Here is a 14,961-nt window from a genome sequence, read left to right on the forward strand (position 1 = left end):
TTGTCCTTATTAGGGCTCACCAATTTTGTATCTTCAAATAATGTTATCTTCGTTCCACTAAAAATATAATGTTATCTTCGGGAAAACAATGCATATGGTATGGCATTAGTTGGATGTCACGCATGATTCCACCAAGGAACAGGTAAAACAAAAGTAACTGAAAATCACAACAAGCACTATTTGTATGCTGAGCTGATGAATAGATGCATGTTTTTTACTATAAAAAAAAAAGGCTTAATTGCACTTTTACTCCCTGATCTTTCACCTTTGTGCGATTTACCTCCCTCATCTTTAAAATGAGCGAATTCCCTCCCTCTTCTATTAGTATGTGCGATTTAGGCCCTTCCGTTAGTTAGCCGTCCAATTACTAACGGCGGTTGCTATTTTCACCCTCCCTTTTACTAACCACACCCCCATATCAGAAATAAAAAAAAAATAAAATAAAAAAATGGAGGTAAATCGCACAAAGGTGAAAGATCAGGGGGCAAAAGTGCAATTAAGCCAAAAAAATAAAAAAATAAAAGAAATAAATTAAATACAATTAATAGAAAATAAAAAAAACTGAAAAAAATATTTTTATAAAAATCAAAGAAAAAATAATAAAATAAATGAAATAAGTTAAATACAAATAATAGAAAATGAAAAAACATTTTTATAAAATAAAAAAAAACTGAATTTTTTTTTTAAATCAAAGAAAAAAATGTTTTTATAAAATCAAAGAAAATAAAATATTTTTTTTAATTGAAGATAGAAATTTAAAAATAAAATAAAAGAATAATTATTTTTAATTTAGTGTATGTGGTGCAAATAGAAACAAATTCTTCTTTTATTTTATTTTTAAATTTCTATCTTCAATTAAAAAAAATATGTTATTTTCTTTGATTTTATAAAAACATTTTTTTCTTTGATTTTTATAAAAAAAAATTTCAGTTTTTTCTTTGATTTTATAAAAATATTTTTTCATTTTCTATTAATTGTATTTAACTTATTTCATTTATTTTATTATTTTTTCTTTGATTTTTATAAAAATATTTTTTCGGTTTTTTTTAATTTATAATTTTTTTTATTTTCTATTAATTTTATTTAATTTATTTCGTTTATTTTTTATTTTTTTATTTTTATTTCTGATAAGGGGGTGTGGTTAGTAAAAGGGGGGGTGAAAATAGCAACCATCGTTAGCAATTGGACGGCTAACTAACGGAAGGGCTTAAATCACACATATTAATAGAAGAGGGAGGGAATTCGCTCATTTTAAAGATGAGGGAGGTAAATCGCACAAAGGTGAAAGATCAGGGAGCAAAAGTGCAATTAAGCCAAAAAAAAATCTCAATATTAACTTTTCTTCTTTCGTTTTTCAATGTATCTCACCCACAATTATGAGACAAATCTAATAATGGCTTGAAAATTACATTAAGCGAGTAGATCTCTATTAATAATTCCTCTTCATACGTATTGTCTAGAAATTGAATCCTAAACTAAATACTTAAAAAACATAATTATCTATCAGTTGTGTCAAACCTTGACATTAATTTTGACATTCATAAATTACTCGACGAAGCTAACGAAGCTGCTTGCCGAAATAATTTTGACTTAAAATCAATTGAAGTGATGCACTAAGAGCATATCTAACTTTATTTGGGGAACTATAAAATCAAGGTTTTAGCAAAATCAATAACTTAGGGTATTTTCCAAAATCATGATTTTTTCAAGATGTTTAGAGGCTTCAATCTTAAAATCAAACACACTATAGGCAATTCTACTTTAGATTAGACACAGTTAATCAAAGATTATACCTTCAATTTGGATTTTGCACATTGATTATTCATTTACACATAATTTTTTTTTTTGTTTTGAAAATAACATATGATGGGAAAAACAAGGGTTGAACACTGCAACCCACAAAAGCCTTTTCAATTGCCCCACGCTTTGTCAAAAACAAAATACAACTGAAAAAAAGGTGAGAAGGAAAAAGTTAAATAAATTAAAGAGAGTAAAACTGACAAAATGAAAAGCACACAACACAAGCTGACAAGTTCTCAAACAGACTTTTTCCTTTTTTTCATATCAAGCTGCTTCGTCCTACTCTTCCTCTATGCTTGTGCAAATCACTCTCTATTTCTCGTCCAGATCCTGTTGCTCGTTAGCTTTTAGCAGCTGCATCTAGATGAAAAATTCAGAAACTGTAAAGCTCAGATGATTCTTTGAGGTTGGCTAAGTTTTTTATTTAATTTTAAAAGAAATATATAAATACTCTACACATTTGTAAGTACATTAATAAATTTTAAATAATTCTTTCTTCTCATGTATTTCTTTTAATTTTAAGGGCATGTTTGGTTTAAAGTGAAAGCACCATCATTTTGCTTTAATTTGGAGGGCTGGAGTTGAACGTGATTGAATGTTAAAACAAATATGCCCTAGAAAAATGATAATTTACCAAACTCTCTTTAGATTTTCGTTAGGTGAATATAAAAACATTCATTTGAATGAATATGCATTGAAAATCGTGATTTAATTCATAAGATACCAAATGTTATTTTAAATAGAAAATCAAACTTATGTATTTATATATTTACATTCAACTTAATTATCTAAAATCACATTCATTCAATTAACACGAAGTAAATTGTTAAAAAACACATTTAAAAAACACATTTAGATTTTAGATTATGCATCCATAGAAATAGAAAACACTCACATAAGAAACTGAAAAAAGTATAACTTTTCAGGTTAACATGTTTTAAAACAGTATGTTTTAAACTGTGGTTACAGTTAATAAAAATGTTAACAATCCTTAACAAACCAATTTTTTTCTAAAGTATCTCATAGTTGAGGTCATCAGTATCAGTATCAGTATCAGTATCAGTATATATTAGAAAAGAAGAACTCATATCAGGCTGATTTAGTGACGTGTCATTCTCACGTTAATTCTTCGTGACGTGTCATTCTCACGTTAATTCTCATAAAAAAAATTCACGTGTCATTCTCAGGTTAATTCTTATAAAAATATACATTTTTAAATTTTAGATTTGATTAGGATTTAGGTTTTTTATTTCTTGATTTTATCTTAATTTATTTTTGATTCATTTTTAGAGTATTAATTAATTTTTATGGTATTTTTATTGAATTTTCGGATTTTTAATTAATTCAGGATTTTATGGATTTTTATTGTTATTTGCTAGATTTTTGTAGTTTTTATCTATATTTATTTAGTGCCTTTTTAAATTTTAGATTTGATTAGGATTTAAATCTGAGAAACTTTTTCATAAAATATTAAAATTTTAAAATATTTGCTCTAATTATCTAAGATTTACCTAGATTAAATAAAAAACTAAAAATTCAATAAAAATACCATAAAAATAATTAATAAAAACTCATAAAATCCTTAATTAAATAAAAATCCTAAAATTCATTAAAAATAACATAAAATTTAATTAAATTAAATTCATTAAAAATAACATAAAATTTAATTTAATTAATACTGCAAAAATAAACTTTTTCTTCACCTAAAATTTATTTCCATAACAAATCTTGAAACCGATTATTTAAAGGTAATTTTAAATCTATGAAATTTTTTCATAAAATATTATAATTTTAATAGATTTGTCTTAATTATCTAAGATTTACCTAGATTACTAATACTACATCAGCCATTTCCTCCCCTACATGCCTCCCCAGTTGGCATGGAGGAAAAATGAGGAAGATCACTCAAGTATGCAACTTGCTTCATGCTGTGCTATAATTGTGTAAGTGTTTGACATAAATGTTGTTGAGTAATTAGACTATTTTCATCATCCTCTTTTGATATATTTGTTAGAGTGTTTTTCTATTCTTATAGCTATGGCTAAGAAAAATATATCTCTAACTTTTTTTAAAAAAGAGTGAGTTTGAAAGCTATAGCTTAAGTTAATTTGTTAATATATTACCAAAAATAATAATAATAATAATAATAATAATAATAATAATAATAATAATAATAACATATGTGTGCCGGTACGAGGCCGGTTGGGTACTATAGTGCCCTTACTCGCACTCATACCCACTACTTTTTGCGAGTAATTACCTATACCCGACATCATACCCATTTAGCGGTTGTTTACCCTATCCATAGTGAGAATTTTTTGCGGGTACCCTATGGGTCCGAGACCCATTGCCATCCATAGATTTATATTTTGGCAAAGATGGAGAGCTTCCTGTAATGACGTTGAATTGTTTAAAGGTGGAGAGCTTCGAGTTGCTACTCACGCGAGTATGGGGATAGGTACAGGTAATTTTTGAAAACGCGGGTATGGGGATGGTACTATAGTACCCTACCCATTGTCATCCCTACTTAGTTGGAATAAACACAATAATGTCATACTTTATGATTTATCTTACACAATCTTGATCTGTGCTACTATCACATTCATTTTTTTTTTAAGATTATATATGATAATAATTCCTTATATCTATATGATTTGTGCTATTGTCTTCATATTCACGAAGAATGTGAAGCGAGTTCATGTTGATCTCAATCAGGTTTAGAAGAGAAGTCTTTATGTCCACTTTGCTTAGTATTTCTGACTCTTCTATTTCATCTGTTCTTTAATATTTTTAATAATCAAAGTATTAATTGACGTATCAAATACAATAGATGTATTCCCCGTACAACGTGCGGGTAAAAAAACACGAGTAAAACTAATTTTCACAAGTTTGAAAAAACACAAAGTGAATAGTAATTTCCCCACAAATTATTCTACCTCAGAATTGAAACTGGGTTAAATATTTAAAGAGTTTAATCACCTTCCAATTATGCTAGACGTTATTGCTTTTAAAACAAATCCTTTGAAAGTGAAATGAAAGTACCTTTGAATTGTTTATTATTAAATATATATTGGTATAAAAATTTGAAAAAAGAGCACACTACAAAACATTATTAAATTAATGAGAAACCCACTTTGTTTCGTGAAAATGGAGCGTCAGCACACCGCATGATTCCAGAGAATCTCTGACCGTACCTCCTTTTTGTCATGTGGATCGTGATACCAATATTTATATCCAAACAATTATTAAACCTTCCCAATAATGAATAAATACTCATTTAACTTTTACTAACTCGAGATTAATTATTATAAATAGTCCTTAAGCCACTTGTTTTCTTCTATACTTAACACAAATCACTGAGAAAGCAATCTTACCAGTTACCAAGCCAGTCCCTCAGTCTGTTGATTACTTGATATAAGCACCATGCCATGGTCTGCAGTCAAATCAAAGGGAGGGTCTATGAAACGTAACCAGGAACCAAAAACCACCTCCTTCAATCTTCTTCTACTTTAATTTTGAATATCTCTCGAATACCCTCACACACTACCTTTTCCTTCTATAATTCCCAAGAAACCTAAACTCACTTTCTCCTATAATCATAAACAAACAAAACCCTCTTCCTTTTTCAACCCCATCCCCATCTCTTTCTCCACCACCCAAATCATTTCATTTCATTTCACCCTTTTTCTCTTCTCTCACACAACCCTTCACCTTTCCCTTGACCCTTTATTTCTTCTAAACATAAAAATGCAATCATTCACTTCCATTCTCACTTTCTTCTCTTCACCACTTCTCTTCCTCCTGCTACTCCTGCTCCTACCACCACCACACTTTTCACATGCCGGTTTACTCTCCCAACCGGTCGAACCAGGCGACTACCCTTCCCCCAACACAGTCCCCGCATTCCCGGTCCAAACCCAAGCTCAAACCTGCCGCCTCGACCTCTCCGACGAGCTCTTCGGCGGCGTCAAAGCCGCCTGCGGGAAGAATCTCGACCGAAGCCGCTGCTGCCCCGTCCTCGCAGCATGGCTGTTCGCCGCACACGCACGCTCAGCTCTAGAAATCACCGCCGACGCTCCAGCGCCGGCGGCCTCCGGCGACCTCCCGATGATGCCAGACGACTCACAGAAATGCGTTAACTCGCTGCAAGACTCGCTTCTCAGCCGCAACATCCGGATCCCTCAGCCCAACGCTACATGCGACGCGATTCTCTGCTTCTGCGGCATCCGGCTCCACCAGATTAGCTCGCTATCTTGCCCTGCCGCGTTTAACGTTTCCACCACCCACCGGAACGCCACCCCAACCGCCGCCGTTCACAACCTGGAAAAAAACTGTCGTAATGCTTCCTACGCTGGTTGCACCAAATGCCTCAGTGCCCTACAAAAGGTTCAAATTAAACTCACACATTTCAAAAATATTTCAAAATTTCACTATCATCATTATCATCATGATTTTCATTTGGTTTCTATATTTGAGTTAGGGTTCATGTTCATAAATGTGAATCGGATCTTTTTGCCGTTTTTACTCAAAACGACCAATTCAATTCAGGTTGACCTTCGAAAACGACTTCCCATGCGCATTTGCTAATTATTGCTATTTAATTCGCTCAAACCTTGTGTTTGTTTAAATGAGGAAGTGACCTTTCATATAGATTCAGCCTTTATCGCTTTGATTCGTATTTTAATTAATTTGTTTTTTTTTTTTTGGGCAGGTGAAGGGTTTTAAGAATGAGACTAGGGTGAAAGGAGGGAGTGATAGAGCGAAGAAGATGTTCAGCCGTGATTGCCAGCTGATGGGTCTGACGTGGTTGCTAGCGAAGAACAAAACGGCGTACATACCCACCGTTTCGGCGGTGCTGCGTGCAATGATGTACAGTGCGCACCCGCATGAGTCCAAGTGTAGTCCTGACCAAGAGAACATGCCGCTAGCCGTTGATTCTCTTCAGTTCGAGAGTGGCATTGCGACATCGTGGCCGTCCAATTTTTGGGTTACGCTTTTGCCCTTAATCATTCTGCTATCTCTTGTTTGAAAAAGGGTCCGGTTCAGTTGAATTGGTAGCTTCCCACTCTCTCTCTGTATCTTTTTCTTCTCAGTGTCCTTTTTCTTGGACGTTTTTGTCACGGGAAGTTAAGCTACCAGACAAAATCAGCAATCGGGGATAGGATATGCATATGCATATGTTTCTAAATTCTAACCCTTTTAGTTTTTATTTTTTGGTGATGTAAATTTCAGATCATGAATTAAACTATTAATCTCTATTTACTCTCATTTTACATAGAAGGAAAAAAAGCATTTTCCGAGTTTCTAACATGCTTGTTGGTTGTTGCTAGTTTCAGACCTATAGTGAATGATTTGTAGTAATATTTTGTAAGAATCTTGTAGGTCCGTGACTAATCCTAGCTCCTAAACCAATGTTGTATTGTAATGATAAACTATTGTATCAGCTTTGGTGGCCACAATGTTGGACCACTCAAGTAGGAGCAGCTCCCTATGACTGAGTATGTTGGTCGATTTAGCTAAATTTAGACTCAAAACACTAGTTTACAATTTTCAATGGGGGTGCAGTCTGAATTGAAATCCGAGTTTTTATTATATTAACAAAATATATTATAATTTTGTCTAAACTACAAATTCATGGCATAGGTTCGATTCAATTGCGGAGAATATTTGGTTGAATGTTTGTCATTTCCTACTCCAAGGCAACATATTTGATTCTGTATTTTTAATTTGCTTCAATATATTTTTATCTATTTATATTACAAAAATAGATGATTTTGTTCTTTAAATATTTTTAGATTCCCTAATTTTTAGAAATTACTATAATTTAATCTGTTTTTAAAGAGAGAGATTGTCTAAATCATTAACTTAATCTCATCTTAGTGGAATAGTGGATAAATATGTTTATGTTATAATAAGCGATTACCTCTTACCAGAGTAAAGATGTATGACTATGGTAAAGGATTTACTTCCTTGGAATGACTCTTGTCTTTCTCGTATTCTAGCGACCATATGAGCACTGAATATTGTGGGTATTTGCAAGACAATCTAATAATGACTGGGGTTAGAAGGTAGTGTGCACTTGGAGAGTGTCTCATATTATGTATTTATATATATATATATATTTAGAGTATACAAAACCTTGAAGGAATCATTCATGATATAATAGAGATATATCAAGATATAGAACACACTACCCGTTATAATAAGATAGGAGAAAACTTATGTAAAGTCTTATGTGTGCAGTTTTTAGTGTTGTGCAATAAATTATATGGCACACGGACACACATGGTTTGAAAAAATGTATGTAGTTTAGGGAATTATCACAACTACGTTAGTAGTTTTTATTGGTTAACATCATAAGCAACCCCCAAAAAAAATTGCATCTAAGTTTTTATCATATAAGATATCACCTTGATTTAAAAATTTAAAAGTGTTTATACTCATATGTGCGGGATATTGTCAATATAGAGCCAAAGTACATGGGCATTCATTTGCTCTGTAATATTGACCTCTACTCAAAGTATACGAGGCATGAGGATGATAAGAGTACCCATATTTGAGATAGTCTTTGGTCTAGAATAATGAGATGCTTGGCCAACCGCATGTGGCATACTCGTTATCCGAGACGAGTTTAAGAGCTTCAAGGGACGTGTCTAGGATATGCGAGTCGAATTCATAAAGCCATGAGGTTTTACCTTTCGTATCAACACCTTGTCCAAGGTCCTCTGGAATGGGAAGAGAAGTGTCTCATCACGGTTTGACATTGACTGAGCAATTGAACGCACGCAACTTCTAAATTTGCGAGGATTGATTCGTTGTGATTCTCTATGCCCACGTTTGAGAGGTGAAATTTGCTTTTCTCTCGGTTGGTTGCCTTTAAATTGAGAACTTAAGCCCATTTCACATTCTTCCTATTTCTGTCATCTTACCAAGCTTCTATCTTTAAAGACCTCGAATCCAAAACATGTGAATCACTTCTTATTGAATCCACAGCTCTCTACTGATTTGGTAAGTTCTTCACTTTTCTCGTTGTTAGCTCTTCTATTTTTTAACCTCCCTTGTATATGACTTTTGGACATGTGGGTTAGAACTTGTAACTTTTGGTGTCCAAAGGGTTTTCTTTTTGCGTTAAAAAATGCGAGGAACATAATCGTAGATTGGAATATTAGGTAGAAGTTTTAAAAATATATTTCTAATATTTTATTAATATGTATTAAATCTAGTTTCCTATATATCAAAACATAACAATTTTAAAGCCGCAAACAAAAGCTGTTGATTAAGGCCCCGTTTGGATAAACAGCTTAAATAAGCGCTTATGACATAAGCGCTTATTCATAAGTTATTTTTAAAAATTTATTGAAATAAATTAAAAATAAGCTGTGTATAAGCATAAGCTGTTTTTCATAAGCTATCCTGAGTAGCTTATGAAAATAAGCTGAAAATAGCTTATGGCAGACCATAAGCTGTTTGCATAAGCTCTCCCAAACACTGGCATAAGAGCTTATGCTGTCAGATAAGCTCAAATAAGCTCTTCCAAACTGGGCCTAAGTCTTTTAATCGATTGGGCCTTATTTAATTTCTTTTGGGCTTAGGTCCATGAGCTAGGCACGGCTACCCGAAAGAGGGCATTAGAGAGTGTTTAGTTATTGACAAAAAAAAAGAAAAAAAAAGAGGGCTTTAGCCCAGTTTGGTGGCCATGATAGGACAACATGATATGATAATGTAACTATATCATGCTATAAAGTTTGTTTCGTCACCAGGATATGATAACACAATTATGTCTCTTATCATTTTTTTGAGATGATTTTTTTAAAGGGGATGCAACACGAGGACTTCCCAGGAGGCCACTCATCCTAATACTACTCTCGCCCAAGCACACTTAACTGCGGAGTTCTGATGGGTTCCGGTGCATTAGTGCTGGTATGATCGCATCCAAAAATTATATCATCCGGTGCTCTTATCATATCCTATACATTATATGTAAAACTTATCATAAGCGGGGGTTGAGTTAAAAATTATCCTGATAGGATTAAGATAACTCATTTCAGTTACATTTTCACCTCATTCCAAATTAAAATTATTTCAATATCTATGAATATATTAATTATATTATCTATCAATTGTTAGTTGATATTGTTAAGTTAAAGTTTGAACTCTCTTTTAGCATAAACATTCCTTATGATATAGGCAACATGCCCTAATAGGTCGTTTGCAGATTAAGGCGGTTGAGAGTCATTCCAAGTATCTTGGGCATCCAAGTTTTGTGGGGAGATCGAAGCAACAAGTGTTTATATTTGTTCATGACAGGGTATGGAAGAAATTTAAGGGGTGGAAGGAGAAATTTTTATCTACTACTGCTAGAGAGGTTCGAATCAAATCTGTAGCTCAACTATTCCCACATACATTACTGGGTGCTTTCCTTTCATGTAGGCCTTTGCAATCATATTGAAAGCATGATTACTAGATTATGGTGGGGAAGAAAGTAGGGAGGAGAAAGATCTATTGGGTTAATTGGAATGTCTTATGTTCACTAAAGAAGGAAAGAAGAATGGGGTTTAGAAGCGTCAAGGTTTTCAATAACGCTCTTTTGGCGAAGGAAGGTTGGCGTCTTACACATTGCACATATTCTCTCCTTTCATACATACAAGCCTAAAAATGAATTTATCTAGCTACACTTGTTGGAGTATTCAACAAGCGGGTTGAATTGTTAAGAAGGAAAGTTATTTGAGGATTAGTATGGGCTGTGAGGTTCGGATATGAGAGGATAATTGGTTGTCTTGTCCGTGTGGATTCAAGATATGGTCACCGAGACCAACTGATTGTGAGGCTACCTACCTTTTTGATCTTATAGATAGAGAGGGACTATGGCTTGGAATCACTCTTTGGTTCACTATTACTTTCTCCTCTTTGAGGTTGCGCAAATTTTACAAATTCTTTGTTGAATATCTCGGGTGATGACACTCTGGTGTGAGCTGCGAATAGTGATGGTAATTTCTCGGTTAAATCAGCATACCATTGTATTAAGGAGTGGGAGGGATCTTAAACCTCAAGGACCTCGATTGTTGCGCCTACTATGATATGGGATCGCCTCTGGAAGTTGAAAATCCTACCCTGGGAGGCTTATTTCTTATAGCGAGTGTTGAGAAACGTAGTTCCAACTAGAAAATGACTTTGAAATAATGGTGTAAACTGCCTGTTATGGTGCCCCCAATGTTATGGTAAAGAGAAAATCTTGGGTCATTCTTTTATGAACTATCCTTGGAGCAAAAGTGTTTGGTTTGTGTCGTCTTGGGCCTTAACTAGGATGCTATGCCACCTCAACCCTTTTTGCAGTGGGTGTCTAACATCATCCTCCATGCACCTCAATAGAATGCAAAATTAGTGTGTGTTATTGGTTATCATATTCGGCGTGCGAGAAACGTGCTTTACTTTAAAGAAAAACACATAGATGTTGATTCAGTTGTGTCCTTGGTTGTGCGCTAGGTTCACGTATTTCAAGGTATTTGTGAAAATCATGTTGGATCCGCTCCTCGTCTCTCTTGCACCGAGGACTCGGAGGGCTCCAATTTTTGGTTTTTTGAAATTAAACATAAGGCGTTTGGACTCGAAGGTGGACTGGGGTTGGGGATAAGGTGTTATTATTAGGGATCGTCTTGGTGAGGTATTTGTTGTTGTTTCACAAGATATAACTCACTTTTTTTTTGGTAAGCAAGATATAACTCACTTGAGAGTTGATTATACGGAGGTTGTGTCTGTGAGAAAAGGCCTAAGGTTGACTATTGACTAGTTGTGGAGTCTGGTTGTGTTCGGGTGATTCATGCAATTAATGGGATGAACAAACACAATTCATATATGAGATTAAGACCTTAGTAGCTTATTTTTCTACTGTTTCTTTTAGCATGTTTATAGGGAGCTGATTCTCTAGCTCATAGTTTATCTAAGTTTGCGGTCTCTCATCCAAACATTGTGTGGTGCGATGATCTTCCAGTTTTTTTCATGTGTAATTCGCTCAAACTTTTTACTTTCTAATTCTGAATGAAATTCAATTTTTCCATAAAAAAGTTAAAATTAATTACTCATATAAATTTAATTGAAAATTTAATAATTTATAAATGGTGAAAATATTAATTTTACTAGTATAAAAATAGAATTTTTTTTCTTTATCACTTGCTAATACACAATTAACGCTATTCTGCTACTTATATCGTAATGATGATAAAAAAAACTTAATTATGCACTAACAATAGACTAAACACATATAAATAGTAACTTAATAATATTAAATACAAACTAACTTTCTCATATTGTTGCTACTTCTCAATTTTTTTATTAAGTTGCTTTCGTAATTTCAACTCAGGTGTGGTAAAGACTAAAGATTTTATGTACAAAAAAAAAGACTAACGATCTTTCCAAAAATCCGACTCTTAAGGCGATCGAACACTCGACCTAAGGGTTCAAAGAACCATTTTTTGTCACTGTGAGCGGGGGTTTGCTATTACTTACTTAACACTGTTTATCAGCAAATATATAATTTTTTATAATTTAAATATATACTAATTTTAAAAAATAATAATATTTTTTTGAAACTAAAATATAATTTGAAACTAAAAATATAATATTTTTTAATTAATTTATTTATTATTTACAATCACTTGCAACTATTAATCGAAATCAATTTTTTTTGTGCATCGGAAAGATAAATTGCACCCGCCAGAAATCAATCCCTAAACCTCCCTCCCAACTTATATGTCCTCCAGCTCCTACCACTTGAGCTATCCTACGGGGACGTCGAAATCAATTGATAACCTACATAATTTTAACTTAAACAAAATATTTAATAAAATATAATATAAATTTTATTAATTTTAAAAAGATAAAAGTTAATTTAAATTTATTTTATGTCTTTAAAATTAATTTTAAAAACATAAAATCATATATAAAAATGAAAAAATAATTTTAATAGATGAATTAAATTTTAAATTTTAAAAATTAAAAGTTTAAAAATTAAAAGTTAAAAATTTAAAATTTAAAATTTAAAATTTCATGAATTTCTTATTCTTTATATCATATCATGTCATTATTAAGTCCACGTCAAACTCAGGATAAGATAAGAGTGCATTATGTTCTTATCATATCCTACATTTATCTAGCTCTTAGTAATATCCTATTGATATTATATTTCTAGTCTTTTAATAATTTAATGCGTCATTTAATGTTGCTTTAAAATAGTGGCACTTAATATAATTTGTAATTTAGGAAAGACAAATTAATGTATAGAAAATATCATTAAGAAGGTCAAACGCAATTAATATTACTTTTTCAAAGAACAATTAATACTGTAAAAAAAGGGACAATTAATATATTTTTTTTGGACCATTTCAAAACAAATCTTATCAGCTAAGCATAATGGTCATAATGAAATTTAAATTCTTTTAAACAACATATCATATTAAAGATTCTGATTTTAGGAAAGTAAATATCTTATTAAAGACCAAATCTTCAAACTAGGAAAATCAATGAATCCTGAATATGATAATAAAATATAATAAAATATTATATTTTATTCTTAAAATCCCAACCGTTGCTTCTTCTCAGATCATTTATTTACACGTATATATAATACACACAAGTGAGTGCATTTTCCATCAACCAGAACAACACACAAGAGTACGTGAATTCACAGATATCTCACCCAGCTTCTGCAATGGCTCCCCTCACTTTGCCCTATCTGATCCTTCCCTCCGATTTCGTTGAAGCTGAAGATGGCACATACACAACTGATCGTATCATATTCAACGTGTCGGAGAACAAGCTCTTCAAGTGGACCAACATGTTCAAGGAACATGAAGCTGGTGCCTGGTGTGCCGGTTCCTCTCATGGATGGCTGTTCATGTTGGACACCAGAGGTTGTCCTTTTCTTCTGAACCCATCTTCCTCCAAATGCTTTTATTTGGCACCATTTTCTAAGGCATTCATGGAAAGTTCTGCTGGAATCACACACTCTTGCTTCGTCGAAAACTCGCTCAAAACATTCGTGACTAAAGTAGCACTGATGTGCTCTCCCTCTCCATCGCAGCATACAGTCGCGATATTGTTCAGTTACCCAGGCAAGCTGGCCTTCTGTATCAAACCTTCAACATGGGTTGAACTCACTGGTGGTAAGGGCAGTTACCTTGACATTGTGTTTCAGGACACCTATCTTTATGCCCTGACTGAAGATGGAACGGTTGAAATCTGGAATTTTCTTCAACAAGTTCCAACAATGGTTGCAGATTTCAAACCGACCATGGATAGCAATGATGAAGAAGAGGGAGAGTTTTTGGGAGACGGGTTTTCATGGAAAATGTATTTGGTGATATCGGAAGGAGAGCTGTTGCTGGTGAAAAGGTTTCTTGGAGATTTTGTCAACGCCGCTGGTGAAGTCGTGTATGAAGGGTACCAGTCACCAGATGGCGGTGATGAAATCTGCCCATATAAAACCAAGGACTTTGTGGTGTATAAGCTTGACCCACTTTCTGAAAACAAGTGGGAGAAGAAGGGTTCTTTGGGTGATCGAGTTCTGTTTCTTGGTACTAATGAGTCTGTGTCGAGGTCTGCCAATGAGCTTCAAGGATGTGAAGCCAACTCGATTTACTTCACAGATGACAGGTGGGAAGAGATGAATGGGGACTACTCATATGGTGGGCATGATTGGGGTGTTTTCAGCCTTCAAGATAAAATTTTCAAGACCCTTGCTGAGTGCCCAAATAAGTTGGATCCTCCACCTGTTTGGATTGTTTAACTATCTGAATTGCATGTATCAAATTGATGGGATGCTGGATTGTCGCCTTCTTTTGTTTTTCTTATTGTCATCCCATTGCCATTGTAAGGGGTAATCATTTACCTGATGTATCTGCGCTTGAAATTGATTTTGTGTACTAGATTGAGATACAAATTGGCTAAATAAAATTGTCTTGTGGTTTTTAATTAATGTTGATTCATGTCTCTTGTTTTTCCGTTGATTGTTAGTATACATGTTCATACAACAAACATCTGGCAGCTTTATTTTGATGTAGGTTTGTTAGATGTTTGAGGTGTTGTTTTGTAAGTGGAGTTGAGGTGTTTTCTACCTCATCTTTATTCCATCTTTTTTGATACATCGGAAAAATAAATTATATCGTT

At 33.3% G+C, this 14,961-nt stretch overlaps 2 protein-coding genes and 1 non-coding gene across 3 annotated transcripts; 2 read left to right on the forward strand and 1 right to left on the reverse strand.

Moving 5' to 3' along the window:
• The first annotated feature begins 5,140 nt into the window (after window positions 1–5,140).
• LOC130746965 (uncharacterized GPI-anchored protein At4g28100) lies at window positions 5,141–7,110 on the forward strand. The gene is made up of 2 exons (XM_057599770.1): window positions 5,141–6,186; window positions 6,512–7,110. Exons 1-2 carry the CDS (start codon window positions 5,548–5,550, stop codon window positions 6,827–6,829), a joined length of 957 nt encoding a protein of 318 aa, XP_057455753.1. The 5' UTR covers window positions 5,141–5,547; the 3' UTR covers window positions 6,830–7,110.
• A 2,505-nt stretch (window positions 7,111–9,615) lies between these two features.
• LOC130709567 (5S ribosomal RNA) lies at window positions 9,616–9,734 on the reverse strand. Its single transcript, XR_009010041.1, has one exon. It is a non-coding gene; the product is annotated as a 5S ribosomal RNA (ribosomal RNA).
• A 3,770-nt stretch (window positions 9,735–13,504) lies between these two features.
• On the forward strand, window positions 13,505–14,581 carry LOC130744939 (putative F-box protein At1g65770). Its single transcript, XM_057597096.1, has one exon. The coding sequence runs from the start codon at window positions 13,505–13,507 to the stop codon at window positions 14,579–14,581; it is 1,077 nt and encodes a 358-aa protein (XP_057453079.1).
• Window positions 14,582–14,961: the final 380 nt, after the last annotated feature.

The sequence above is a fragment of the Lotus japonicus genome, chromosome 3 (genome assembly GCF_012489685.1).
Source record: "Lotus japonicus ecotype B-129 chromosome 3, LjGifu_v1.2".
Taxonomy (NCBI): Eukaryota; Viridiplantae; Streptophyta; class Magnoliopsida; order Fabales; family Fabaceae; genus Lotus; species Lotus japonicus.

Bases quoted from the DNA above. Each gene is read 5' to 3' on its own strand.
- LOC130746965 (XM_057599770.1), top strand. From the start codon at position 5,548: ATGCAATCATTCACTTCCATTCTCACTTTCTTCTCTTCACCACTTCTC. The intron at 6,187-6,511 runs GTTCAAATTAAA...TTTTTTGGGCAG, and splicing joins GCCTCAGTGCCCTACAAAAG to GTGAAGGGTTTTAAGAATGA.
- LOC130744939 (XM_057597096.1), top strand. From the start codon at position 13,505: ATGGCTCCCCTCACTTTGCCCTATCTGATCCTTCCCTCCGATTTCGTT.